The 25,813-nt window shown below is 45.7% G+C and overlaps 1 protein-coding gene across 2 annotated transcripts in view; it reads left to right on the top strand.

Annotated features, from left to right (window-relative positions):
- The window catches only part of PAH (phenylalanine hydroxylase), a 49,808-nt gene extending 24,792 nt beyond the window's left edge, over positions 1-25,016 (top strand). For both annotated transcript variants that reach the window (XM_024579271.3, XM_053921967.2), the window contains exons 4-13: positions 5,227-5,315; positions 11,418-11,485; positions 14,342-14,538; positions 15,876-16,011; positions 17,091-17,160; positions 18,604-18,660; positions 19,439-19,534; positions 20,063-20,196; positions 23,540-23,655; positions 24,414-25,016. In XM_024579271.3, the coding sequence (XP_024435039.1) occupies positions 5,227-5,315; positions 11,418-11,485; positions 14,342-14,538; positions 15,876-16,011; positions 17,091-17,160; positions 18,604-18,660; positions 19,439-19,534; positions 20,063-20,196; positions 23,540-23,655; positions 24,414-24,457 (1,007 nt within the window). In that variant the 3' untranslated portion in view covers positions 24,458-25,016. The remainder of the gene's footprint in view (positions 1-5,226; positions 5,316-11,417; positions 11,486-14,341; positions 14,539-15,875; positions 16,012-17,090; positions 17,161-18,603; positions 18,661-19,438; positions 19,535-20,062; positions 20,197-23,539; positions 23,656-24,413) is intronic.
- The last annotated feature ends 797 nt before the right edge of the window (positions 25,017-25,813 follow it).

The raw sequence follows: 25,813 nt of genomic DNA, 5'->3' as shown, positions 1-25,813 counted from the left end.
GAGGACTCAGATACTAAACACTCCCTACCACTAAATCCAGGGAAGCCTGGCATGAAAGGTGGGAAGACCCAGGGCTGCCCTCGGGATGATCCTCAAGAGCCTTTAGATTCCTGGTATACTTTGCTCCCTCCTTGCCCTCTGCTGGTGGGAGAACAGGAATCTCAAACCCAGGACCCCCACGCACCCTACCTTATTCTAAGCCAGCCCAGCAGAGTGGGTAAGTGCCCAAGCTGCAGAGACCTAATTCCAGCTTGGCGAGCCCCGCGATCCTGAGCAAGTCCTTTCATCTCCTTCAGCTTCAGTTGGCTTATCGGTAAAGCAGGAATAATAATAGTACTGCCTAGGATTTCTTTGTGAATTAAAGCGGACAGTGGAAGTAAAAAGTGCTTAGTACAGGATCGGGTGCACTGTAAGCTTTCCAAAAATATAACTTAAAAAAAATGTAGCTGTAATTTTTTGTGGCTGGGAAACTTGGAAGACCCCAGTTGTAGAGGAGGGGGACATAGGTATGAACTCCGGTCCTGCCACCAGTGGCCTATGTGACCTTACTTACCTAGACAGGTGTCTGTGTTTGTGTGTGTGTGGTTCAAGTGTGACACAGATCGACCTACTGTGGGTTGGTTGCTTCTCACCCCAGCCCAGGAGGCCAGTGAGGGACTGGCTGCCTCACCCATGAGATTAGAAGCTTCACAGATGAGAAGCCAGAGGCTCGGGCATCAAGAGACATGCTCAGAGTCACGCAGTTTTTGGCTGGGAGAGAGAAAACGTGAACACAGACCTGCTGGCTGCCAGTGCCGGGCGTGCACACCCGTCAAGGAGCACAAAGCACAGGCACAGACACAAAGGCTTGGTCCTGATTCTGCTGGGGGCCCTCTGCAGTCTTCTCCCTGGAGCACTTGGTGGTCCCCACTACTTGCTTCATGGCCCTGCCCCAGTCAGTCCCTTCCTCAGAAAGCAAGGCATGTCAGGCCCTCCATACTGTATTCCCAACACCCAGAACCTTCCTCTCCTGGGTCTCATTTATTTAAGCCTTGTCTTTGCGCCCCAAGGTGACAACTGGTGAACTCTTCTTAATCATCAGGCCTGGCTTGGGTCCTCTTTCTACCCAGATGATACATAGGCTGTACTCTCTCAGCTTTGCCAACACTTGAATCCTGTGAGTCTTTGCAAACTTCTCAAGTTCACTAATTTTTCTTTTTCCCACCAAGAGGTCTCAGCTAAGTCATGTTGCCCAACTAATGCTTTCCCTTTGAAGGACAAAAAAAACCCAAAATATAACAAACAGACAAACAAAAAACAGAAAAAGGAACCCAAAGCTGAAAAATATACTGGTTTAGCTGCTCTTTGACATTCAGATGAGAAACAGCCAGCACGCAAATCAAGCTGAAAATATGCTGGTTCTGCTGCCCTCTGGCGTTCAGTTGGGAAACAGCCAACACGCCCAGCTTCCATCAGTGAGAGGAGAATGGGAAATGGGAGAAGCAATGGAATTTGGGAACCCAACAGATGTCGTGACTATACTTTCCGAAACAAGCGAGGATGACACACTGAGCTGGAAGTATATTGTCATGTGCCTTGGCCAGGCTCAGCTCTTCGCAGGCATTCCACAGGTCTCAGAACATGAAAGCCCAAAGGGATCGCAGCAACAAGTGAATCCAACAGTCCACATTTTATGGAGAGGGAAACTGAGGCCCAGGATTGGAAAGCCTGTTAATATCAGGGACGAACTGACCACCAGCTTCCTGGCTCTAGTCTCTCCTCCCCCCACATTTTTCTCCTCCCCTTCTTTAAAAAAAATCATCATCATTAAAATTTTGGTCATCCTACGGGTTAACACCGAGCACTTCCTGTGGGTCAGTCGCTGTGCTAAGGTGTGTCACATTTGCTTGTTTAATTCATGCAATAATGCCATAATGCAAGAAGTTTGTGTCCATTTTGTGGCTAAAGAAACTAGGGCTCTGAGAGAGAGAATACTTGATCAATTATATAAAAAACGTAAATGGCAGACCTTCTAGCTTTGCTAGAAGACTTCCTATTCTGTTCTCTGTGCTATGCTGAGCTAAGAGCAGAATAAAAATATTCCCTGGAGCTCACAGCTAAACCCTAACAGAATGGTTGACCCTTGAACAAAGTGGAGGTTAGGGGCACTGACCCCTGTCCTGTGTATAACTTGACTCCCCCAGAACTTAACTACTGGTAGCCTACTGTTGACCAGAAAGTTTACCGATAACATATACAGTCAAGGAACACACATTTTGTATGTTATATCTATCACATACTGTATTCTCACAATTAAGTAAGCTAGAGAAAAGAGAATGCTATTAAGAAAATCCTAAAGAAGAGAAAATACAGTTACCGTGTTTATTGAAAGAACCCACGTGTAAGTGGGCCTTTGCAGGTCAAACTCCTGTTGTTCAAGGGGCAACTGTATTCACTGTGTGCTGGCACTGTGTTCAGCAAAGCACATATATGAACTCGTTTAACCTCCTATTGTTCCCATTAACTATTATTACCCCATTTTGCTGTCAGGAAGACTGACGCACAAAGTTGCTTAATAATTTGTTCTGGGTGCCACAGGTAGTATGTGCAGAGACAGCATCCCAGCCTAGGCTGTCCAGCTCTGTTGCCCAGGCCCTTCACCCTTGCTGACGGACTCTCTTGAGATGGACAGGGCAGCAGCTCTGGACTAACGGACCCTGGCTGTCCCAGATGCCCCTGGGCCACGGCAGGCAGTGTCAAGCCATCAAGCCCCTCACCCTGGGGTCTAGAGCCATGGAATGTCCCATAAAATAGTATCCCCATCCATATCCATCGTCATATGTTACTTTCTTCTTCAAGAACTTCCCGGCATTGTTACGTATTTAAATTTAGTTATCGCTTACTTCTCATGACCCCCACTGGAACACAAGCACAACAGGGGCGAGGGCTCCTCGTGCCCACCCCCAATGCTCAGCTGTTTTCCAGCAGTGTGTGCTTGGCTTTGCCACTCAACCTCCCTGTGCCTTAGTTCCTTCTTGTGTAATATGGGGAGACCAGTAGTACTCACCTCATAGGTAGAATTTTTAGAATAGCCCTCAAGGGTTAGTTTTTATTACTCACATAGACAGTAGAGAGCTTAGCACCTCAGGCCTATGGAAACAAGGCTCTAAATGAACCTTTATTTTTAAAAAATGAACCTTTATTAATGCTGTTGAGATAACCACCTTGTTTTGGTGGCTGGTTCTTGCCTGGTGCTCCCATGTCCAGATCATGGATGATATTTCCCATGTACGGCCACTAGATGGCACACATGTTCTTTCCTGCCCCATCTGAGCCTTTGGGCCAGAATCAGAAATAATCTGCCAGTAATAGAAAGATACCTTTTATGGGCCAGAGACTGGGCTGTGCTCTTTGCCTAAATTCTCATTTACTCCTCACAGCAATGCACCTATTAAAAGAGGCATTCCACCTAAAATGGTAAGCACACAGCCAGGCACATGGTAAGGCCTCCAAAAATGTTTGCTATTTTTCCTACTGTTGTTGCTATTATTCCCATTTTTCCTGTGAGAACTGAGGCACAGAGAGGATAAAGAGCCTGGATTTGAAGCCACACCGGGTTGACTGCAAGTTTAGCATCTTTTCCCCTAAATCTTTTTTCAGGGGAATGAGGGGTGCCGTAGGCTTTCTTCACACCCCCCCATGTCTACTTTTGCTCTCTGATATTTTCTGGATCTACCACTTTTTTATTTCCTGTGTGATCTTAAAAGGTATTTAGGTTTTCAGAGCCTCAGTTTCTCGTCTGTATAATAGGAGTCATAATACTTTCCTAATTTGGGGGATACTTCAGAAATGGCAACTAAACCAGAGCTGACTCTGTGCATGATGGTTAGTTACTAATGCCTCACATGTTAACATGACCAGGCTTCCTTCCTCTCTTCTTTCCTCCCTCCCTTCCTTCCTTCCTTTTTCTTTCTCTCCCGCTCTCCTTTCCTCCTTCTATGCACCTGGAACTCCAGTGTACTCATGGCCCTTGCTCTCAGGGAACCCAAAGTGTTCTAGTCTCTGCTCAGGCCTGGGACAGTTTTACCCCCAGGGTTTCTTCTTCCCTGTAGGCCACAGGCATTTGGGGCCACCATCTGTTCTCCCTGCCAGGGCCCCTCTGTATGCGGGGAAGGTATCTGTAGGCAACACACCTCAGACCCTATCTCGTCCCCTGCTGTGCTGCTTCAAATGCACACAAACCCACGGATTCTTTGGGTTCTGCTGGGCACCTGCTACCTGACTGCACTTGCTTCACCAGTGGCTGTCATGTTGGTTTTGGCATCAAAAGATTCTGCCAGGATGCCTGGGGGCCTTTGCGGGGAGACACATAATAGGAAGAGGGGACCACGTGGGCTCATCCTTGCTGACAATAGAAGAGCTCTGGTTTTTATCTGATTTCTATTCTGGAGTTACATGAAATATTCTGCTGCTAAAAAAGAAAAAACAAAACAAAACAAAAAAACATCAAAAAAAACTCCACTCTCCCATAACAGGTGGGAGGGAGATGAATTTTGCGATAATTCAAAGAAAATCTCCAGGAAAGAGAATACGTTTGTGAATATGTTTTAAAATTAGTTTCCAAGGTGCTAGGTGAAATAAGCCAGACAGAGACAGACAAATACTGCATGGTATCGCTTATGTATGGACCCGGGAAAAAATTAAACCCATAGAGATAGAGAGCAGATAAGCAGTTGCCAGGGGTGAGGGAGGGGGAAATATGGAGAAGGTAGAAGGCACGGCCTTTTAGTTACCCGGTGAAGAAGGTTTGAGGGTCTAACGTACAACACGGTGAGTATAGTTAGTAACACTGTACCGTATAATTGAAATTAGCTCAGAGAGTAGCACGTAAGTGCTCTTACCCCTCCCCACTCCAAAAAGAGAAGTATGTGCGAGACGATGGATGTGTGAATTAGCACATGGAGGGGAACCCGTTCACAGTGTTTGCAGATATCAAATCACAATCACGACACTAAATATCTTACAACTTCGTCAGTTACACTTCGACAAAGCTGAACTAAAAAAGTGAAATTAGTTTTCCAGGAAAATGGGATTTCATGTTTGAATCGGCAATTCGATGGTTATCAGGAACCTTAACTTCCCCCACCGTTGACTAACTGGGCTCATGACACGCCTCTGCCCTCGGTGGCGTCTCTGGCGGTGCGCTGCCGACCCGCCGCTCAGGACTTTGTGCTCTCTGTGTCGCAGTGCCCTGGTTCCCGAGAACCATGAAGGATCTGGACCAATTTGCCAACCAGATTCTCAGCTATGGAGCGGAACTGGACGCAGACCACCCGGTGAGTGCAGGGCCCTTCCCATGCGATTCTTTCGGTCCTCCCCTCCCCCACCTATTCCCATGACCCTCTTTGGAGCCCGGTGTCTTCGTTTGCTTGCTCCTGCAGCAGTCACTCACCGAGGGCCTGCTTAATGGTGATGGTGACGTCATCGTTGTAGGGTAATTGTTGCTGTGGGGGCGACTGTGGGTTACGTCCCAGAAACTATTGTTTCTCTATAATACAGGTGTGTGAGTGTGTGCACACCCACACACACATCTGTAACTCATCTTCGTTCCTCTGACTTCCTCCAATTCCAGAGGGTAACATCAAGTGCTTGGGAAACAGTAAGCTGTTCTAACAGCTCTGCCAGGGCCCCTGGGACATGGGGAGTGGCGAGCTGAGGACAGGGTCTTGGAAACTGAGGGAAGATGCTGGTCAAACAGGGAAAAGGAGGCCTTCCGGTCTGCAGAAACAGGACGTGGGAGGGTCAGGGGCCCGAAAGCGCCCGGGATACTCAGGCGGCTGGTCGGTGTGTGGGGTGTGAAGATCAGAAGTGAAGCGGTCTGAGGCACCCGGTGGAGAACTGAGACGGTGTCCTGTGTCCTGGGGCAGGGGCGGGGGTCCTTTCATGGTTTCTGGGTAGAGGGCCAGGGTGGGGAGATTGTACCCCCTTTTTCCTCTGGGGCGGAGGGTCCGGGGAGCTGCAGCCCAGCCTGGGCTTGAAACCGGTTCTGACAGCCCCTGTAGGTGAGAGGTGCGGCCACCCGGGTGCCTGTCCTTTATTGTCCACCCAGGCAAATGCCTTCATTGATAGATCTGTAAGTGACTTAAGGCTACTTCCGTTTGCAGTGGTTCACTAGGACTTTAACAGAAGGGTCTGCATTCCATCCAGTGTCTGGTTTTCTTTTTTCACATCATGGGGGTCCTTACTATTGAGCACGGACGTTGTGGACGACCCCCTTGGACACATCTCTGTCCAGGGCCTCTGGGCATGGGCCCCGGGAGCCAAGCACCGCCAAAGACATTGTTTTTCTGAAAAGCTGTCCGGTGGCCTCTGACCTGCTCCCGGGATCAGCCCGTCTCGGTCCCGTCTCCTCTCACCGACCTCCAGTCCCCTGCCCTGACCTCGTCTCTTCCGCTGGCCACACTCCTGTCATTTGAGGATGTGGGGGGAGAGGCCAGTCCTCGGGGCTGATCTTAAAACTCTGGAATTAATTTCTCCTCACAGACCCAGCCCACAGCTTTGGCTCCCCGGCCTTTCAGTGTCACGAATTTTCTCATAAAACTGCAATTTATCAGGTACACAGGCCCCCTGACGAGGAGGCCAGGCTCTCTCTGTTCCTTCCTGTGACTTCTCTTCAGAGCGGGGAACGGACTGGCCAAGGACAGAGCAAACCCTCCAGGGTGTGCGGAGAGGGGCAGATGTTCCCCCGGAGGGGACCCTCTGTTCTGTGCGTCCGTGGCGTTCAGGACGTGCTTGTCTTGCCCTAACCCTGCTCTTGGCAGTAGGGGCTGATGCTTGACCCAACACCCCACGCCAGAGCCTCCAACACAGCTGCTCTGAGAAATGAGGCCAGGGGAGGATTGTCCCCCAAACAGAGGTCAAGGGCATCTGCCTTGGGGTGTTTGTGAAGTGGGGAAATGCGCGAGGATAGCTCTCCTCCACTCTGTCCACCCCACCTTCCCTCCATCCCTGTTCTCTCTCCTCTGTCCACATATATTTATTAAGCAAGCGATATGCAGAGCCAATATTTCTTGAGCATAGATGGTATGCTAGGTACTGTGCAAAATGTTTCACCTGCATTTTAAAAATTTAAATGTTCTAACCGGTGGGAGGGTTGTACTCTCTCACTTTCAGATGAGAAATCTCAGCCAGAGAGGGCTGTGTGGCCTCACATGTCTGTGAACAGGGTCCCTGGCCATGTGCAGGGAAGGGGGTTAAAATGATTAATGAAACACGAACCCTGCCCTCCAGGAGCCTCCAGGCACAGGGTCGAGGGAGGAGGGGTGACTAAGGGATCTTCCCGAAGGGATGGCCGAGGGGACGGGGATACCACTGTGAGCCTGGCAATGTGGTGGTAGGGGAAGCATGGTCTGTGTGAAGAATTAAAATAAGACGAATCTGGACAAATTTGGAGATATAAATGTGGGCAGTTCTGGGTCAGCACAGAGTTGGAGTGTAGGCAGGGCAAGAGCACATAAAGCCTTGTGGACTATCTCAAGGGTTTTGGACTAGATCCTAAAAGCAGTGAGAAGCTATTGGAAGTTTTCAAAGAGGGGAGTGATGCCACCAGACTCGCCTTTTGTAAAGTCTGCTTGGGCCGAAGCCATTTCGGAGCGGAGACAAAGCAAGGAGACAAAGCAAGCAGTGACATAGTCCGGCAAGAAATGACGGAGGCCTGAATCAAGGTGTGACAGTGAGGACAAGATAAAAAAAAAAAAAGGACAGACTCAAGATATTTAAAAGGAAAAAATGGACAAAAATTGATTTTTGGATGTGAAGGGAGGGAGGAGGAGAGAAGTAAAACAGGCCTCCCAGGTTACTGGCTTGGGCAACCGAACCGGGTGTGTGAACCCGTTCCAGAACTGGCTTTATCGGCGGCGACCATGGCTAACAGCACAGTGTGGCCAAGAGCAGGGGCCAGGGGCAGCACTGCCTGTCTCCCTTGGTTTGCAGGCCTTTGGCCCGTGTCTGCAGGATGACAGTGGTAGATATTTTTAAAATGTCACTTTGAGAACTTCCTGTCTCCTATGTACTGACCTGCCTCCTGTTCGCTTGGGACCGATAAGAGGCAAGAAGCCTCTCCTAACTGGCCCAGGTGGGATATAAATAGCAAGGGGAGAGTTCTCTAGGTGCTGTTTAAAAAGCCCAAGGATGGGCGATGGGGCTTGGTGACCATTCCAGGGAGTATCCTTTTTGCGTTCTGAGCAAAACGTCTCGGCTCCTGGACTTCCCACCATTGTGCACAAATGCATTGTTTTTTGATTTTCTCCTTTTTAAAAACAAGATTTTATTTATGTATTTTTAGAGAGAGAGAGGAAGGGAGAGAGAGAGAGAGGGAGGGAAACATCAGTGCTAGAGAGAAACATGATTGGTTGCCTCTCACAGGTGCCCTGACTAGGGACAGAACCCACAACCCAATCATGTGCCCTGCCCAGGAATCGAACTGGTGGCCTTTGTCTTGTGGAATAATGCCCAACCAACGGAGCCACACCAGTCGGGGCGATCGTCTTCTTTCTACTCAAGATTTTACTTGATCCAATCCACCCAGCACTGTGAGGTCGCTACCAGGAACTGTCTCATTTTACTGGTGAAGGAACTAAGGCTGCGAGAGGTGAACTGACCAACCTGTGGCCACACCTCCAGCGATCAAATGGGTTAAAAATGCAATCCAGCCTGTGGGACATTTTTTTAGGTTAAAATTTGCCTTTAGTCATCTTATTTTTTTTAATTTTAGTTTTTCAATGAGAGTTGACATTCAATGTTATTTTCTCTTAGTTCCAGCCTGTCTGATTAAAGATGGCATTTCTGAGGTTTAACCTTGGCCATGATATCCAGAAATGATGACATCAAGACCTTTGTCTAGAAAAATACTCAGAAGGCTTTTTCATATAGCTACCCTTTCCCCCAAGCCCCCACAACAGCAAAATCACACTCTTCCACACCCTCAAGTAACAAAAGTCCCGAGAGTAAGGGGAATGATCACAGGTTGACTTTGCATCCTGTAGAACTCTCCCTGCTTTCTTCCATCTGTCCTCCCTCTCCCTCCTCCCCTCAGCACTTCTTCACCACAATATATTTTCCTGTCAAAACATACTTGGCTACCCACGGTGCAACCAAAATTGCTGCTATTAGCTTAATTGAGACAGGGTGATTATAAATAAATTACATGCAGCGCCACTGACATTGCTGCTATTAGCGTAAACTGACACAGGGTGATTAGTCGTCTCCAACTGCAGCTTCGTTCAGAGCGCACGCATGCCACAGGGCTGCGGAGGCCCGTGGTCACCCGGCAGCCCAAAGGATGCAAGGCCCACTCCTGGAGAGGTGGACTTCAAGGGTACATTTCACTGGTAACTGAGAGAGTAAAAGCCCAAAGTCCATGCAGCCTCTTGGTGGAATCCCCTTGCAGGCTAGTAATGAACTTTTTAGCAACTCTGAGCTGAAAAGGACCCTGTTTAGAAACCATCCCATAGAGGAAATCTGTGCAATATAGTACATGTGTGTGTGTTGGTGCATCTCAATGAATGAACCTGCTGCCACTTTCCATAATGATTAAGGTGGATTTTTATTAGTATTTTACTTTTTTCGAACTGTAACCCCCCCCCCACACACACACAATAGAAAACTTCAAAAGCACAAATAGTACGCAAGAATAAAACTGTTACTTTTTTCATTTGCATAACATGGTCAGGGTCTGGTGTATTCCATCATTTCATTTATATCTTTATATATTCCCTCTGACATAGTTGACACCTACTGGGTACACAATTTTATATTAAGCTAGTTTTTTCGCTGATGGAAAGATAGTTAAGCCATACATTACAGATTAAAGATAAAGAGTCCACCAGGAAAGAGAAGGTCACCCCATGGGCGCCCCATTTCTGGAAGCAGCATGAGGATCTGGCAATCCATGAGTGAAGGGAATTTTTCTCTTGTCTTCCTAGTTTTCTGCTGCAACCTTCAAACCTCCACTCATCAGCCTGGGTGGGACCAGAAAGCCAGAGTGGAGGTTCTCGTTCTGTACTTAAGGATTCTTGGGGAAATGACCCTCTGCACCTCACCTGCCTCAGACAGATGTTCTGTTCTCCAAGGCACCATGCAAAGCAAAAGTCTACACTTCTTACTTTGGAGCTGTTGAAAGCCATTTACAACTGACTGTTAAGTAAGATTAGGAGGGGAGGGTGACTGTCAGGACTGAGCCTGCATGACTGACAACCATTAAATTTATATCTTGACTTCAAAGGAGGGAGGTGTGTTCTTCATGAGCCCAGTAGACAGGCTCCAAAAGGATATGCTAATGCTGCTTGGAAGTCAAATCATGGTGCCAGTCTCCTTATCACAGCATCTCAGGCAACTTATCTCCCCCCAGAAGCAGCAGACCCAATGGTAGTTCTAACTTTTCAGATTCCTCAGCTTCTCTACCTGCACTTAATGATTCAAAACCACTCAATGCTCTAAGGAAAATGAGTTATACTTGGTAATAATCACATCATAGAATATTTTCTAAACTGATCATCTTCACTTATTTGGAATTTAGGTTTGGAATGAAAAAAATGTATGGTAATTTTACTTCACTTTTCCAGTGTGAAACATTTGCATTTCCTTATTTCTCAAAATGTACATGTATCAGTGAGATGAAACAGTATTTGTTTTCACTGTCTGACTTTCTTCACTTAGCCTAATACCATCGAAGTCCATCCATACTGTCAGAAGATTTTCCCTTCCTTTTTTATGGCTGAACAATATTCATATATAATGGAAATTACTCATTCACCCTTCAATGGAACCTTACGTTGTTTTCATGTCTTGGCTATTGTGAATTATGCTGCAATTAACATGGGGGGGGGTGCAGATATTTCATTAAAATAGTCTGCCTTACAAGTTCATTGTAAGAGCTATAAAAAAAAAAGTTTCTAGCACACACAGACTGGCCATAGTAGGCAGTGAATAAATGGCATTTTTAAGAATTGCAATGACTGTAAGCGTATACTGTTCGTCAAAAGTTAGGAGGCAATGTTAGACGCCATTAGTCAAGCATTTAGTGGATATTGTATATCTTCATTGTAGTCGTCTTTCCTACCGGCTTGGCCTAATGTAGCAAGTGTCCACTTTAGAAATGCTATGGATGAGATTTCTTTAAAACCTGTAGGCTCTTTGCACTTTGAAACCCCATGGCACAGAGGCTCACACCGAGTTGAAGGTGTTGCTAATAATGTGTCGCTCATCAGGTGGCGGGAGAGCTCACACTCGGATTCACTGAGACTTTATTTTCAGGGAACAATCAGGGCAAGGGAGAGGCGCACTGTCCGAGCTCACGGGCTCCCATTCAGAATGTGCATAGGTATGCAAGGCCTCTCGCTCCAAAGCCTTGAGATTAGCAAGTGTCTCCTTTCTCCTAGGGTTTTAAAGATCCTGTGTACCGAGCAAGACGGAAGCAATTTGCTGACATAGCCTACAACTATCGACAGTAAGTCTGCCATGATTGGTGGGGAGAAGTGAGGGGAGCAGGCTGCTAGCCTGCCTCTCCCTCGGCCAAGGCTGGAAAACACCAGCATGGAGAGCCCCGCTGCACGTGTGCATGTGTGTGCATGTGTGTGTGTCTGTGGGGGGGCATCCCTTTAATAACACCTGTTAAAAAGAGTCCTGCTAGACAAAACAGATTACCCCCTGGCTGGGGCCCAGCTCCCCTCCCAGGCTTTGTTGTGTAATTACGCAATGATGTCTCTAGTAATTATAAAAGGCCTTGGTCCTGAATAAAACAGCCCTTGGCATTCTCCGTATTAAACATGGAAGAAGGAAAAAGAGAATCATTTACATTCAAGAAGCAGTTGGCTGCTTTACTGAAATAACGAATCACGTGAGGTTCCAGGCGAGCCAGCCTCAGCGTTCTCCTTTCATCCGATCCGGCCCAGCTGCGAAGGGCAGTTTTCCGATGAGTGCCTTTTTTCCTCTCTGGGATTCTCTGCTCCACCTCTACCTTCTTTTAGCCAAAGGAAAAGGCGAACATCCAATATGTTATTTGGAAGAGAACTGGTGTGCTTTTTTTGAGTCCTGAGGAACCTCAGAGATGCTACCATAGGAAACTTAGTCTGGAGGTCGGACCCCATTCCTGAGTTCAGGGCACGAGAAAAGATGTGTGTGAGAAGAAACTTAGCAATTGGCCAGGACACTGAGTAATGGTTCTTTAAGAACTTAGACTATGAAGGTGATAATGGAGATGATAGGGCTCTATACTGAAGACAGAGTCACCTTTCAAATGAGAAAATTTCCTTCTCTGAATGACTCCTGGTAGTGGAAGGATCCAGAACTGTGCTAACCTTGGCCTAGCACGTGTGGGTTTTGGCCTGTGGCAAGCAGGAACACAGAATGTGGGGACTTCTCTCTCCTGTCCTTACCTTTGCCCCAGCATGGCAGGTGGATGCCATCAAATCAGGTATAGATAAGAGTCCTTCTTCAGCTAATCAATAATAATAGATCACATTATTATCTTCCTGCTATGTCTGGGGCTTTGCTAAGTGCTTTGTTTATATTATTTCATTTAGTCTTAACAGTAACTCCTCATTTTCCTGATGGGAAAACCAAAGCTTAAAACAGTTAAGTAACTTGTTAAAGACACACTCTAGTAAGTGGCATGCTCCGGTTTTGAACTCAGGCTTGTTTTACCCCAAAGTCGTGCTCAATCACTTCCCCAACTGTCTGGGAACTCTCAAAGTCAGGAGACTGTACTTCTCCATCTGTTTTACTTTCTGCTGGTTTCTCTCCTTCCGTTCTGACGTTTCTTTTCAGTCTCCTCTGGTCAGTTCCTCCCACCCCAGAAGCTGTAACATCTTTCAGGACTCCACTCTGGCCCTCTTCTTTGGCTTCTGCTGCCCTCCCTGCCAACAGCCCCCATACTCGGGTCTCGAGCGCCTTCCCAAAAATTGCTCCCCATGGGGATCAAACCCATGGACAATGAATCATAGAATCTCGGTATATTGATCAGTTGATAAAATGTGTCTCTGCAGAGTTGGCCCATGTAACAGCTGCACAGGCTAGGCTTAGAGAGGTGCTAAATTGCCCAAGGCCACTCCACTCTGAAATGGCCCAGCCGAGTATTGAACCCAACTATGTTCGTTTGCAAAGCTTGTTCTTTTCCTTCATTGCACTTGGCCCTGAAACAATGGTGCATCTTCAGGCAGGGCCTTACCTGATGTTCTTTTTACAATCCCTGCTGGTTGTTACTGAACCATGTCTTGCTTTTAATACTTAAGCAATAATCCGTCTTTCCCCCTGATCTGTGCCCACCTTTCTGTAGAACATAACAGTGACTTTGCTTTCCTGTCCTTGGCTGAGCTACAATTCTGAAAAGGCAGGAGTGACCTAATTTGGAGCCTGACGATGATGAGCTGTTATTCTGAGATAAGCAGTCTCGCCTTGTCCCAGACACTGTGCCTCCTATTAGAAAACAGGCCCACAGCCCACAGAATAATAGTCACTTGTCTTTGAAGTCAGGCTTGCTTTGGTTTTATTTTATTTCACTGTTCAGAACACAGCTCATTCTTCATTTTCAAAAGGACCTTTGAAACTAATGATTCCTAGACTGTAGCATGTCACCTGGGAGCTTATTGGACTCTAGATACCTGGACCCTCCCCTCCTCACAGATTCATGGTCTACAGGGTGGAGCCAACACATGCACTTCAACAAGCTCCCTTAGTTCTGTCATGTCATGGCACAAGATGCTAGGTAAGCAGACTGTATACCTAGCATGCATTTCAATACCTTTGTAACTTCCCAGGGGCAGAAACAACGAATCCAGAAAGTGCAAGCCCACTAAGCAAGGGTCTCAAACTCATGGTGCACGTATTAAATCCACTGTAGCCCGCAGATATAATTGCTGTAGTTGACATAATACAAAACTTTAGTTGAACTCGGATGCCTTTGTTTAGAAAGAGGACGCACTCTTCAGTAGTTTCAACCCCACCCTCCTATTGTCTATACCTACTAGTTTACACATTTACATTACCTGTCTGGCCTCAGAAGGTAAGTGAATTTCCATCTTACCTAAACAACTGGAGAGATGAGAGAGCAGAAAGGCCAAGTGACTTCCCAGTGTGACAGCAAGTGCTTGGTGCAATGGGTGAGGTGAGATCTTGTATCACTGCTTAATCAAATCAGTTGAATGTTTTCTACATCAATAAGTGGAATGTCCCTCTTTCAAATAACTTACGGAGTCCAGGTGGTGGCAGCTCACAGACCCTGGACCATCTCCCTCTGCTGATGCTCCTTCATCCACCACTGTGCACCTGCCCTTCCAGAGACGAATAACTCATGCCTGTATTCTAGTGGGCAGCCCATCCCGCGAGTGGAATACACAGAGGAAGAAAAGAAAACATGGGGGACGGTGTTCAGGAACCTGAAGACCTTGTATAAAACCCACGCTTGCTACGAGCACAATCACATCTTCCCGCTGCTGGAGAAGTACTGCGGCTTCCGTGAAGATAACATTCCCCAGCTGGAAGAGATTTCTCAGTTCCTGCAGTGTGAGTCCACCTCAGGGCCAAGGGTAAAGGGGCAGGAAAGGAAGTGTGTTTGTGGCAATGCACTCGGGTTCATCCTCCCAGGAAAAATAAAATATCACTGCTGAGCTGTGCCTCCCCACAAAGGCACCAGGCATGAATTTTGCCTTATCAATACCCCTGAAAAGTGTTTTATTTTTTCATACTCAAAGCGCAGGTCTCTCGGTCAGGGCTCTCCTCGCACCTCTGCTATGCAGTGAGATGGCTGCAGTGTGCCTCTGTGTAGGAAAGGTGTTACGGTGGGGCAGTGTTAAGAGCCCTGAGCTCTAAGGCTATATACACGCATCTGGAGTGAATCATGCTCTGACTTTCTCCAGCTGGGTGAACTGACCTCAGTTTGTCCTCGGTCCAATGGAGTCTGCCTTTTAGCCTTTCTCCCAGGGCAATTGTGAGAATAAAGTAAGATGTTGCATGGGACAGCACCACCATAGTGATACATCCACGGTAGGTGCTCAGTGCATTTGGACTCCAAGCACCTCAGTGGGGAAATCCATTATTGGGGTGACTGGCCTCTTCACATCATTTCCAGGAAGATAAGTGTTTCCCTCTCTGCCAGGAGGGGTCGTTAATTCAGCACTGAATGTCAGCTCTATTACTGATAAAGCAGCTGAGAGAATGTGGTAGAGATGCTCAGCCCCTGTGGGCTTCCTGGCATTTCACCCCTAGATTAGGGGTACTTACCTGACAGTTCATCGGCACAGTGTATAGTCCACTGCAGGGCCAAGAGCAGGCCAGAGTGTGTTCCTCTACGGACAGACAGGCAATCAAGAGAGAAAGGGAAGACAGTGTGGAACTGACACTATTCATTCCTCTTCCCAAAGCCTCCAATCGGAGAAGTCACCGCCCCTCGCGGGGTGGCCCATGTGAGCTGCAATAGGGAAGCCAGGGTGCTCCTTTTGTATATTCCTCCCTGGGAAGTGTAGTGAAATTTTCCTCCTCGCTCTGGAAGCAAGAGGAGTGGGGAATAAGTGTTTCAACTTAACAAACAATAAACTTATCGGATGTTTTCAAAGTACTAGGTATGTGAAATTACTTTATTAGCTCTGTTGATTCTTAGAATAATCTTAAGAAGTATTCATCCATGTGTTACAGATGAGGAAACTGAGGCTTAGAAAAGTGAACTGACTTGGCCCACATCACGCAGCTAGACAGCATTGGGGCAGACATTTGAAGCCCAGTCTACCTGGCATTGGCACCCGCGCTCCTGGACAGCAGGGTGTATTGCTTCCCTACCTAAAGCTTCAGGCCTCTCTGGCTTTACTGTGATGGGCATTGACTTTTCTTTCTCCCTTGTTCCCTAGCTTGCACTGGTTTCCGCCTCCGACCTGTGGCTGGCCTGCTTTCCTCTCGGGATTTCCTAGGTGGCCTGGCCTTCCGAGTCTTCCACTGTACCCAGTACATCAGACATGGGTCCAAACCCATGTATACACCTGAACCGTGAGTATTGTCCCCCCCCCCCCCACCAGTTGCCAGTTACAGTGTACACCACCTCTCCCTCATTCGGGAATGTGGTTTGGGTTCATTGTGGACCGATCCATAGAACAAGTTGCCTGGATGATTTGAATGTTTGATGCTAAGAGAAAAACTCATCTCTTCTAGGGATTTTCACTGTCCAAATAGAAAGACCATACTGATTGGAAATTTGGGCATCTTGAGAGCCAATGATTCAAACTTCCCTTGGCCATGGGAACGAAAGGTCTCATTTAAATTCCAAAGGGATTGTAGAAGTCAGAGCTATGAAGTTTCAAATGGGAACAGGAAATGGAAAGAGGCAGTAAGCTATCTCAACACCTCTTAAATGCATGCCTCAATGAATCTAAGCTTTCTTTGCCTGATTAAGTTTTAGCAGGAGATGCAGAATGGCTGGCTGCTATGTGCTTACTTTTGAACTTAGCTATCTTCTCAGGCAGCCAGATATTAAGCAATTTATACAAAAAGTCAGCAAGACACCCCAAATAGTCTTTCCCTGCCCTCAAAATTCATTACTATGAATCAGAAAAGATCTGTTCTTAATGGATTGGGCACATAAAGTGTTAAATCAATGTAAGTTTTCTTCCCTGACTGCTGCCAACTCCAGAGTAAGAGAGGAACAGTACTATTAAAATTTAAAAAAAAAAACCCTATGGGGAATAACTGAGCAGATTGGATCTGCCCAGGAATGTCAATGCCAAGGTAAGACTCGGGATGGGAAGTGTTCATGATCCACAGCTCGCTCAGGTGTATGGAAGGATGCCCGCAGGAATATGCGCTCCTCTGCATCTCAGTGGGCACACACCTAAGACTCCCTGGCTGCTGTGCCCTGCCCTGTCTCTTACTTTTCTTTTCCCTTCCTTCTTTTCTCTTCTACCCTGCCTCATCTGATCCCAAGGTTTGCATACCACTTATTCTTGGAAGTGAGGCCATAAACCTGAATGAATTACTTCATTTCTTCCACCCATTCCTCATGTGGAAAGATTGAGTCTAGCTTGCTTTGTAACCCTTCTCTACTCCCAAACTCTGTGATTTCTGTCTTTCAGTGACATCTGCCATGAGCTGCTGGGACACGTGCCCTTGTTTTCAGATCGCAACTTTGCCCAGTTTTCCCAGGTGAGGAGTGAATCTCTTTAGCCTTCTAGATACTGGGGTGAGACCTGGGTTGCTCAAATAAATTGACACCATGGAGGCACGCTCTTATTTTCCGGAAGGTGTGCTCACACCTGAGATGCATGTGTGGTCTCACGGAGATGGCTAAATACCCATTCAAGAGACCACAGTGTGGGATTGGTGAATTGCTTATCCTCTGAATTATATTGTTAATTTGCTAATCTCACTTGTCCTACCAGGTGTAGTTTAAGAGCCTTTTGGTCCGTGAAAGCCTCCCTGATCCACATGTAGAAGTAGCCCCACCTTCTCAAGCAGACATTTGGTGCATGCTTTCATTAAGTAAGACAACATTTGCCAAGAATCCAATGCCAATAGGATCCAAAGCCAACTCAGAATTGCCAAAAAATAAGCTTGTTATCTTTCTACTATAATCAAAATAACAGGCTAGATCTTGATTCATCCATTACAGTGGTGACCAGGTTAAAAAAATGCTTTTGGGGTCAGTGAAAGAATCCCAAAAGCATTCTTTCTCTCATGCTCTGGGCACTTAAAGGCAGCCTAGAACCATGGTTGGGCAGGGGGTGGTCATGAGGTTGTTGAATGATGCACTCATAGGCCCCACTGTGCCACCAATCAGCTTGCCAGGCCACCCTGTGCTCCAGTCTGCACAGATACGGATCAATGAAAAGCCCACCTGACACACACACACTGAGTATCGCAAGGACTGACCCACAAGCAAATGCTGGACTGTTGATGAATTTCACAACAATGGGATCACATGTGAATTTTAAGCAGCTGAAAGAAATAAACATTTCTACTGTTGAATGAAGAGGCTACTCCTTGATATCTAAAACAGATAAACAAAGAGATGAATTAACTGCTTGCTAAGTAAGGGAGAACTGTACGTGCAAGACACAGCCTTCTCCAAGCAAAGGAAACTGTTGCTTTTCTGTAGGGTTCTGGGAATTGTGGAGTACAGAGATCGTTGGGCTTTTAGAAGTGGGAGGGTTTAAAGATTCGTTCAGCCTAACCGTGGAATCGTCAAGACTGGACTGAGGCTACTGCTGACGAGCTGACTTTCAGAAGTGTGGTTCTTGCTGCCAGGATGTCATTGATTGTTTGGGAAGCCTTAAAACTGGGTTTTATTACTATGGCCAAAGATAAATCGATTTTCTTCTCAGAGAATACCCTTTTCTGTGCCACAGTTTACTCATCTTTAAGTGAATACAAAGGACCAATCATTTCTCCCACTCGAGGGATCTGTGATTCTATGATGTGAGGTTAGGGAAGACTTGACAGAACAATCAGGGTCTCTCTGGGCCCTTCTGCGGGCATCTGGCTAACTGTCACCTTTCTGTGGCCCATTACAAGGTTGAAACTGAGGGTAAAGGTTGAAGATAGGCAGACCCCAGTCATGCCAATGACTCTGTTTCTCCACAATTACAGGAAATTGGCCTCGCCTCTTTGGGTGCACCTGATGAGTATGTTGAGAAACTCGCCACAGTAAGTTCCCACTTTCCCTGGTGGGTAGTGGGAGTGTTATGGGCTCTAGCCCTCAAGTTTTTGAAGTTTCTATCCTTCCCTGAAAGACAGGCCATTTGTAAAGAAAATCAAAATGTGCTGGGTTATATTTGCTCAAGTGAAATTTTATATTTGTATTTCTCTTTAATGGTTTGATTTTGCAATTAGCTGCATGCAGATATTTACATGTAATTCTAAACAAAGTGCCTTGAAAACATTAACAAGCTATAATAATCACACTTGGGAATTCTTGGGCATAAAGTGTGTGTGTGGAATCAGTGACTGATGGGGTAATTCAGAAACACCCCAAGTTTAGCACAGTTGAAGGGATGGCCCCTCATTAGTTCTATCACCATCCAATCCTTGCCTCCCACTGCTGAGCCTGATGGCGTTGCCTGGTAGGTTCAACAAACCTGAAGGGAACATCTTACTCTGGTTGACACCACGGAGAAGAAAGCACAAGTGGCGGAGGAGTTCCTGTCCTAGAGAGAGAAATTTGTTAGGGGTATACTTTTGAGTCTCCCTCAGTACTCTTCCCCTCTACCATTGCTTCCTGTTGCATCTTGCATTCAGCCAACTCTTGGTCAACAGCTGATGGCTTAGTGTGAGACACAGGAGACAGAGAGGTAACTCCAGGTCATGCTGATTCCAAGAACAGACCTACACAGACTCTCACTTGGGCAGGCCTGTCCTTGATCCTGGGGCATCTTCTGCCTTCACCTTCCTTGGGGTGTGTTCTCAACTTGACTTTCCATTCCAGATTTACTGGTTTACTGTGGAGTTTGGGCTCTGCAAAGAAGGAGACTCCATAAAGGCATATGGTGCTGGGCTCCTGTCATCTTTTGGTGAATTACAGGTATGGCCCTAACAGGAATCACTGATGGATTTGGAAATGGGGGAAACAGCTGATGATTCTTTTTTCTCTTGGTGCTGTGGAAAACCCATTTATATCCATTTTGTGACTCAACCCTAAGGATTAACCTCAAGTTATTGGCACCTTAGCAGGTGTGATTTGATCATGAGTGTGGGTGTTAAAAACTGAACTGTAGTACACAGGTCTCCAGGACAGAGAGGCTTCCTGATTCCGAGGCTGAACTATGCATACCGATGTATACGAACACATGCCAGAAAGTGTGGTTGGCTCTCACATCATCTGTCGATTGATGGTTGGAGTGAATTATTCCTTTCTATCTTGACTGTAGGTTTTAGATGAACTATAAAGGGTAGGATCTAGTAGATGCAAAATAATGTAGCTTACTGCCCTGGCCTGGGGTGTGGAAGGAATCAGGATGAGATGGGGGCAGGTGTACAAATGGCCCGCAGGATGCAACAGGGGCCACTGGCTCTGATTTAACTCTGAAAACTTTCTACTTGGGGTTTGCAGTATTGCTTGTCTGACAAGCCAAAGCTCCTCCCCCTGGACCTGGAGAAGACAGCTGTCCAGGAGTACACAGTCACAGAGTTCCAGCCCCTGTATTATGTGGCTGAGAGTTTTAATGATGCCAAGGAGAAAGTAAGGTGAGGTGGCGACTAAGGTGGGTCAACAGCTCTTGGGACCTCCTGACTTGGTCTGATGCTGCTGATTTGTGGGTGATGGGGCAAGAGGTGGACCCCAGTGCCCATAGCAACAGCATGCAGCAGACAGAGCCTTCGACTCTTGTCCCTTCTCACCCTCTGTTGGGAAGGGCTCCTTAGTGGGACCCTGTTTCAAAGCTTATTGTCTGGACAAGCTGATCCCTGCAGACTACTTGGCCACCTGATCCTTGTTCAATGCAGCCACCAAGTCCACCCATTGAACCGTCCTATACATAGAGTGGCCACAGAGGTCCTTCCACCCAATCAGCCTATGAAATCCTGTAACCTGGGGAAGCCCTTTGTGCACTTTATTTTCCCAGACACCTGCATAACTCTTCTCCCGATTTCCTTTAAATCTTCACCCACATTTAGCCTTTGTGTGTCTTTTTCTAACCAACATATTCAAAATCACTACTCAGACCCACCCCAGCATTCCTTACCCTCTCCTATGATTTATTTTCCTCTTTATTACTTATTAATGTCTACCACTCATATATTACATTTTTTAAACCCATGAGGATAGGGATTTTGTCATTTCTGTTTTCTGTTCTTCCCCCAGGCCTTAGGGTGTCCAAACTGCAGCCTACAGGCTGCATGTGACCCAACACAAAATCATAAATTTACTTAAAACTTATTTTTTGGCTCATCATTTTTCATTAGTGTTTATGTATTTAATATGTGGCCCAAGACAACTCTTCTTCTTCCAGTGTGGCCCAGAGATGCGAAAAGATTGGACACCCCTGCTTGCCTGACACATCGTAGGCACTCATAAGTAATTAGCAAATTCACCAATCTCAAGTGTTGGCCAGCAGGAAGCTGATGGAGTACTGCAAGGACTCTGAAACTCTCAGCCCGAACTCTCAGCCTGCTGAGCTGATAGCCCCACCACTGACACACCTGAGCAACCCTCTTCCTAGCAGAAGAGAGGCTGGACATGGCTATCCTGATACTCACCATTTGTTACCACATCTTTTTAAAGTAACATTAGTGAGGGATAATAGACATGAGGTATGTAGGCCTCTGGGATCTTATGATGCTGAGGATGTCAGCTTTCAATGTGTTGGATGTAGGTCATGAAAGGTAAAATGCTTGCCATGAGTGTACACATTTGGCCTAAAAGGACGCTCTTTCTCCCTCTCCCTCCAGGTTTTGATGATTTTCCTGACAATCTTTTCCAATTCTCTCCTATGCCTCTACCCCTCACTATGAGCCTAGCCTCCCATGAGCCCCTAAAGGTTCCACTCTGCCATTCTTGTGACCCCTTTAGGGTTATGGGTCTTAGTGGATTAGTGCAACATTTCACCTGGGTAATGATAATGATAATGATAATAACAGCAAGAACAACAGATAAGATGCCTATTATTATTATTGCTAAACACTGTTCTGAGTGCTTTCCATGTATTGATTCATTTAATCTTCAAATAAGGCTACAAAGTTTGCAGATGAGGGTGCAGAAGCATAGAGGGGTGTAAGTAACTCACCCAGGGTCATGCAGCTAGCAAGTGACTTGGCCAGGGTTTGGACCTGGCCAGTGGGGCTCAGAGCCAGTACCTTTCACACTGGGATCACATTGGGATGAGTCCTAGTGGCCAGGACTCCCTCATTCAGGAAGTAATCAGTCCCAGACCCACAGGGAAGGGATTGCCGGGACCTGGGCCTCTCAGGCCTTTGAAACCCCACCTGCTTTGCTAGTGTTCAGGGTCCAGAGGAGACACCCACAAAAGCTCCATGCCACAGAGAGGTATCTTGCAGAGCCAAAGAGAGTTCTAAAAAGAAGACTCAAACAGGAAGGGATCTGGGCATCTCTGGGACTCCCACAGTGCCTTCCAGTTAAGAGAAACCAACATGAACCTCTTTCAGTTTCAAGATTCAACTTCCAGGCAGAGACAAGGATCAGTATGGTCATGTTCTTACTCATTGGCCAAAGGAGGCCTGGGCCTTGAGACTCATTGCTCAACTGAGGTACAGAGGTAGAGCAGAGGTAGATGACCCAAAGCAAAAATGAGGTGCACTGTGGGAATAAGAAGGAAGAGGTGCGGAATAAAGTCAGGTATGCATGACACGGTTCATGTCAGCAGCTGGGCTGAGAAAGCTCTTTCCAGAGAAGAGGTGAAAAGGTATATACTTAACCATTTATTCTTCATGAGTCCCGAGTCACTCATAAATGATCATAGCTAGCATGCATGTAGTACTTGCTTTGTGCTACAACTGCACTCGCTACAGCCCTCTGAGGTAGTTCTACTCATTCCAATTTTACAGAGGAATAAGGAAACAGGAATAGAGGACCCTTTGCCCATGGCCACAGGGGTGGTCATTGGAAGAGGCAGATGTGAGCCCAGTCATTCCGGCTCTGGACCTAGGGTATTCAACCACTGTGCTCCACCACTCTTGCTAAATTTGGAGAGCCCTATTAGCCTCCCTTATAACTGTCTTCTCAGTATGGCAGCTTCTCCTGTTACCAGAAGCCAACTTAGAAATATCATTCGTGATATCTTTGCATTTTATAGTTCATTTTGGAATATCTTGTTAAATATATTGCTTGATGTCCCTCATAAAGCTCTGATGGTGCATTTCTCCCAGACCCAGGAGTAAGGAAGAACACAGGCTTAGTGAAGGATCAGATTATCTGGGTCTCTTCCCAGCTTCACAATTGTCAGTGTGACCTTGGTAGTCACTTTGCCTTCTCAAGCTTCAGTTTTATCACCCGTAAAATGGGAATAATAATAGTACCTTCCTACTAGTGTTTCTATGAAGATTAAAATAGGAATAATAATTATAAAGAGTATAGAACATTGAGAGCTCAACATAGTTCTTGGTACATAGGAGGCACTCGAGCCATGCTAAATTTCATTAATAATAATGTCGTGTTTTCTTCAGCCCTTGAGAGATGTATTTCCCTTCTTGCACTGACTTCCAAGCATCTCAGAGATTATTTTTTTCTGTAACATTCTTTAGCTGGATTTTATTTACTCTTTTTATTTCATTTTTGTAACAATGAGAATTTTGGCCTTATTGTAATCTGTGCTTTTAAGCTGCCTCTTTTTGGAGGTAGTGACCCCCCAAAAATATGTGCATACATGTATTTGTATATTCATACAGACATAAAAACAGCAAAGGGTTCCCAAGAAGACCCCATTAAAACCCCACTTTACTTCTCAGCCTGGCTTCTAAATCCCTGTTCTACTGAGTTTTCAGTGCTACTACTAGAAATGCCACTGAGAAATCTTTCAGAATGACGTTTTCCCCAAACGGTGCCCTTCACTCAGATTTATGGTTTTGGTTTCAGGAGCTTTGCTGCTACAATCCCACGGCCCTTCTCTGTTCATTATGACCCATACACCCAAAGGATGGAGGTCTTGGACAGTACCCAGCAACTTAAGATTTTGGCTGACACCATCAATAGTAAGTAACACACCTTTTGAGGTCACCTTCTTTCCCAGAAATAGAGGGTTATGTTTCTTACCTTCACAGTAGGAATGGCAAGAAATTTATTACATATTGATGTAAGGAGAAAAGCATCTCCATGTCAGAACAAGGCACGAATGGGAGTGGCTTCCTCGTACCTTAACCAGTGGTCTAGGCTGCGTTATCTGCATAGACTGGGCATTCTCAAACCTAGTGTGCGTCAGAATCACTTGAGGTGACAGTTAAAAATGAATAGTCATGAGTCCTAGCCCCAGACTAAATTCACTAAATTTGTGGTGGTGCTTGGGAGTTTGTGTCTGTAATAAGGTCCCAGGTGATTCTGACACAGGAGGTTTTTAAGAACCACTCCTCTGGGTTCAATGCCTTAACTCCTTGCAAGCATCAATAGATGGTCGTGTAAACGAGAAGCAGAACAGCTGGTGATTTTCCTGGGAGAGAAAACTGTTAACTCCTTTGCTGAGAACCAGCCTATGGAAAGAGGAAGTTAATTCCATTAGTAGCTCCAGCACCTCCTAAAATTTGTACCTTCCTGTGCCCTAACTGCCCAAGTTCTAGTGCCATAGCTAAGCCATGAGCTTCTAGAGGGTTGGGGTGGTACCTAGCATCTCCACGCATCGTGATGATTTTCCAGTGCTTTATACATTGTGGACAATTGAAGGGCATTTTTTCAAGATATGAGTGGCTCATCTGGGCTTTTTTTTTTTTTTTTTTTTTTTTTTTTTTTTTTTTCGTAGGTGAAGTTGGAATCCTTTGCAGTGCCCTCCAGAAAATAAAGTGAAGCCATAGACAGAACCGGGTCTGTTAACTGAGAATCCGTTGATGGAAATCCAACTACTTCCCTTATCTGAAAAAGTCTGAAAATGAAACCTCAATTTGAAATGATACCTTAAGTCATTTTTTGAACAAGATGAGGATTAACAAATAAGTCTAAATAATCTGAAATGATTGTATATTAATACATACCCAAAAGCATAAAGGTAGATTTGGGGGGGGTTATCTTTGACTTAGAGATGACAATCACATACTCTCAATTAGTTAAAATTAATAATCTCTCACATTTTATCAAAGTTAATTAAAATTTGTGACCTGCTTCTTCCAAGCTTCATATTTACCATGGAGAATTCCTAAAGGAGTAGATGTCACTCGGTGCAAAACACAAGCCTGTGATTAGAATTGAACTTTTGGATTTAATATAAATCTTAGCCTACAAAGGTCCTTTTCTATTTCAGTAAACTGTGATCCTAATAAGTGCTTTGTTATGTTACCTATGAAGATTTTCTTTAATTCAGGACCCTATTAAGTATTATAAGCATTAAAGCTCATGGTATAATATCCAAGCATTTCTGTGTTTTATTGTAACCATAAATACTGCTGTGGGAGGTAATAGGACTCCCCACCTGACTCCCACCACTTGCACAATCATTTTCCAGTAATTGTAAAATTTGCTTTGGGAGACATTTTGAAGACACTTAAGATAAAACAGATGTTAACTAAAAGCCTGGCTGGTAGATATTCAATAAATATTAATTGAATGACTAAGGGAATATGTTATTGAATAGCAAATCAGAGTTTTTAATTATGTTTAAAAACTTAAGTGGTTACAAAATTCTGCACTTCCAAATATTTCTTGGAATGAAATGTTTCTCTCATTGCCTTAGAAATATATTAGCTGCATAATCTTGTGACATGAAAGAATAATCAAAGTCTCTAATTTCCAACCCATTGCAGAGGCTCATTGTGATCAGCTACGTCATGTCTGAACAGGTCAACAGACTTCGATTTTTGTTGGTTGTGCGTTTTGGACGAACACTGGATATCTGAAAAAGAGTGGGGAGAACAACAATGTCTGAAAAAACGATGCTTTGAAATAATTCTCACACTACTTTAACATTTTATTTTGGAAAGAGTTAAATCTTACAGGGTTCTCATAGCATTTCTTTAAGTGTGATCCTCAGACCAGCTGTGTCGCCATCAACAGTGAATCTTGACATCACCTGAGCTCTACCCAACTAGACTATCTGAGGACGGGGCGCAAAGACCTGCATTTTTAGGTACCCCAGGTAATTTTTATTCCCAGCCAAATCTACTGGGTACATCCGATTTGAGAAAACCTGACTTCCGGTGGTCAGCTCTG

This window comes from Desmodus rotundus, chromosome 3 (genome assembly GCF_022682495.2).
Source record: "Desmodus rotundus isolate HL8 chromosome 3, HLdesRot8A.1, whole genome shotgun sequence".
Lineage (NCBI taxonomy): Eukaryota > Metazoa > Chordata > Mammalia > Chiroptera > Phyllostomidae > Desmodus > Desmodus rotundus.
Note: the sequence above shows the minus strand (reverse complement) of the source record. Positions and strands in the feature narration are given on the sequence as shown.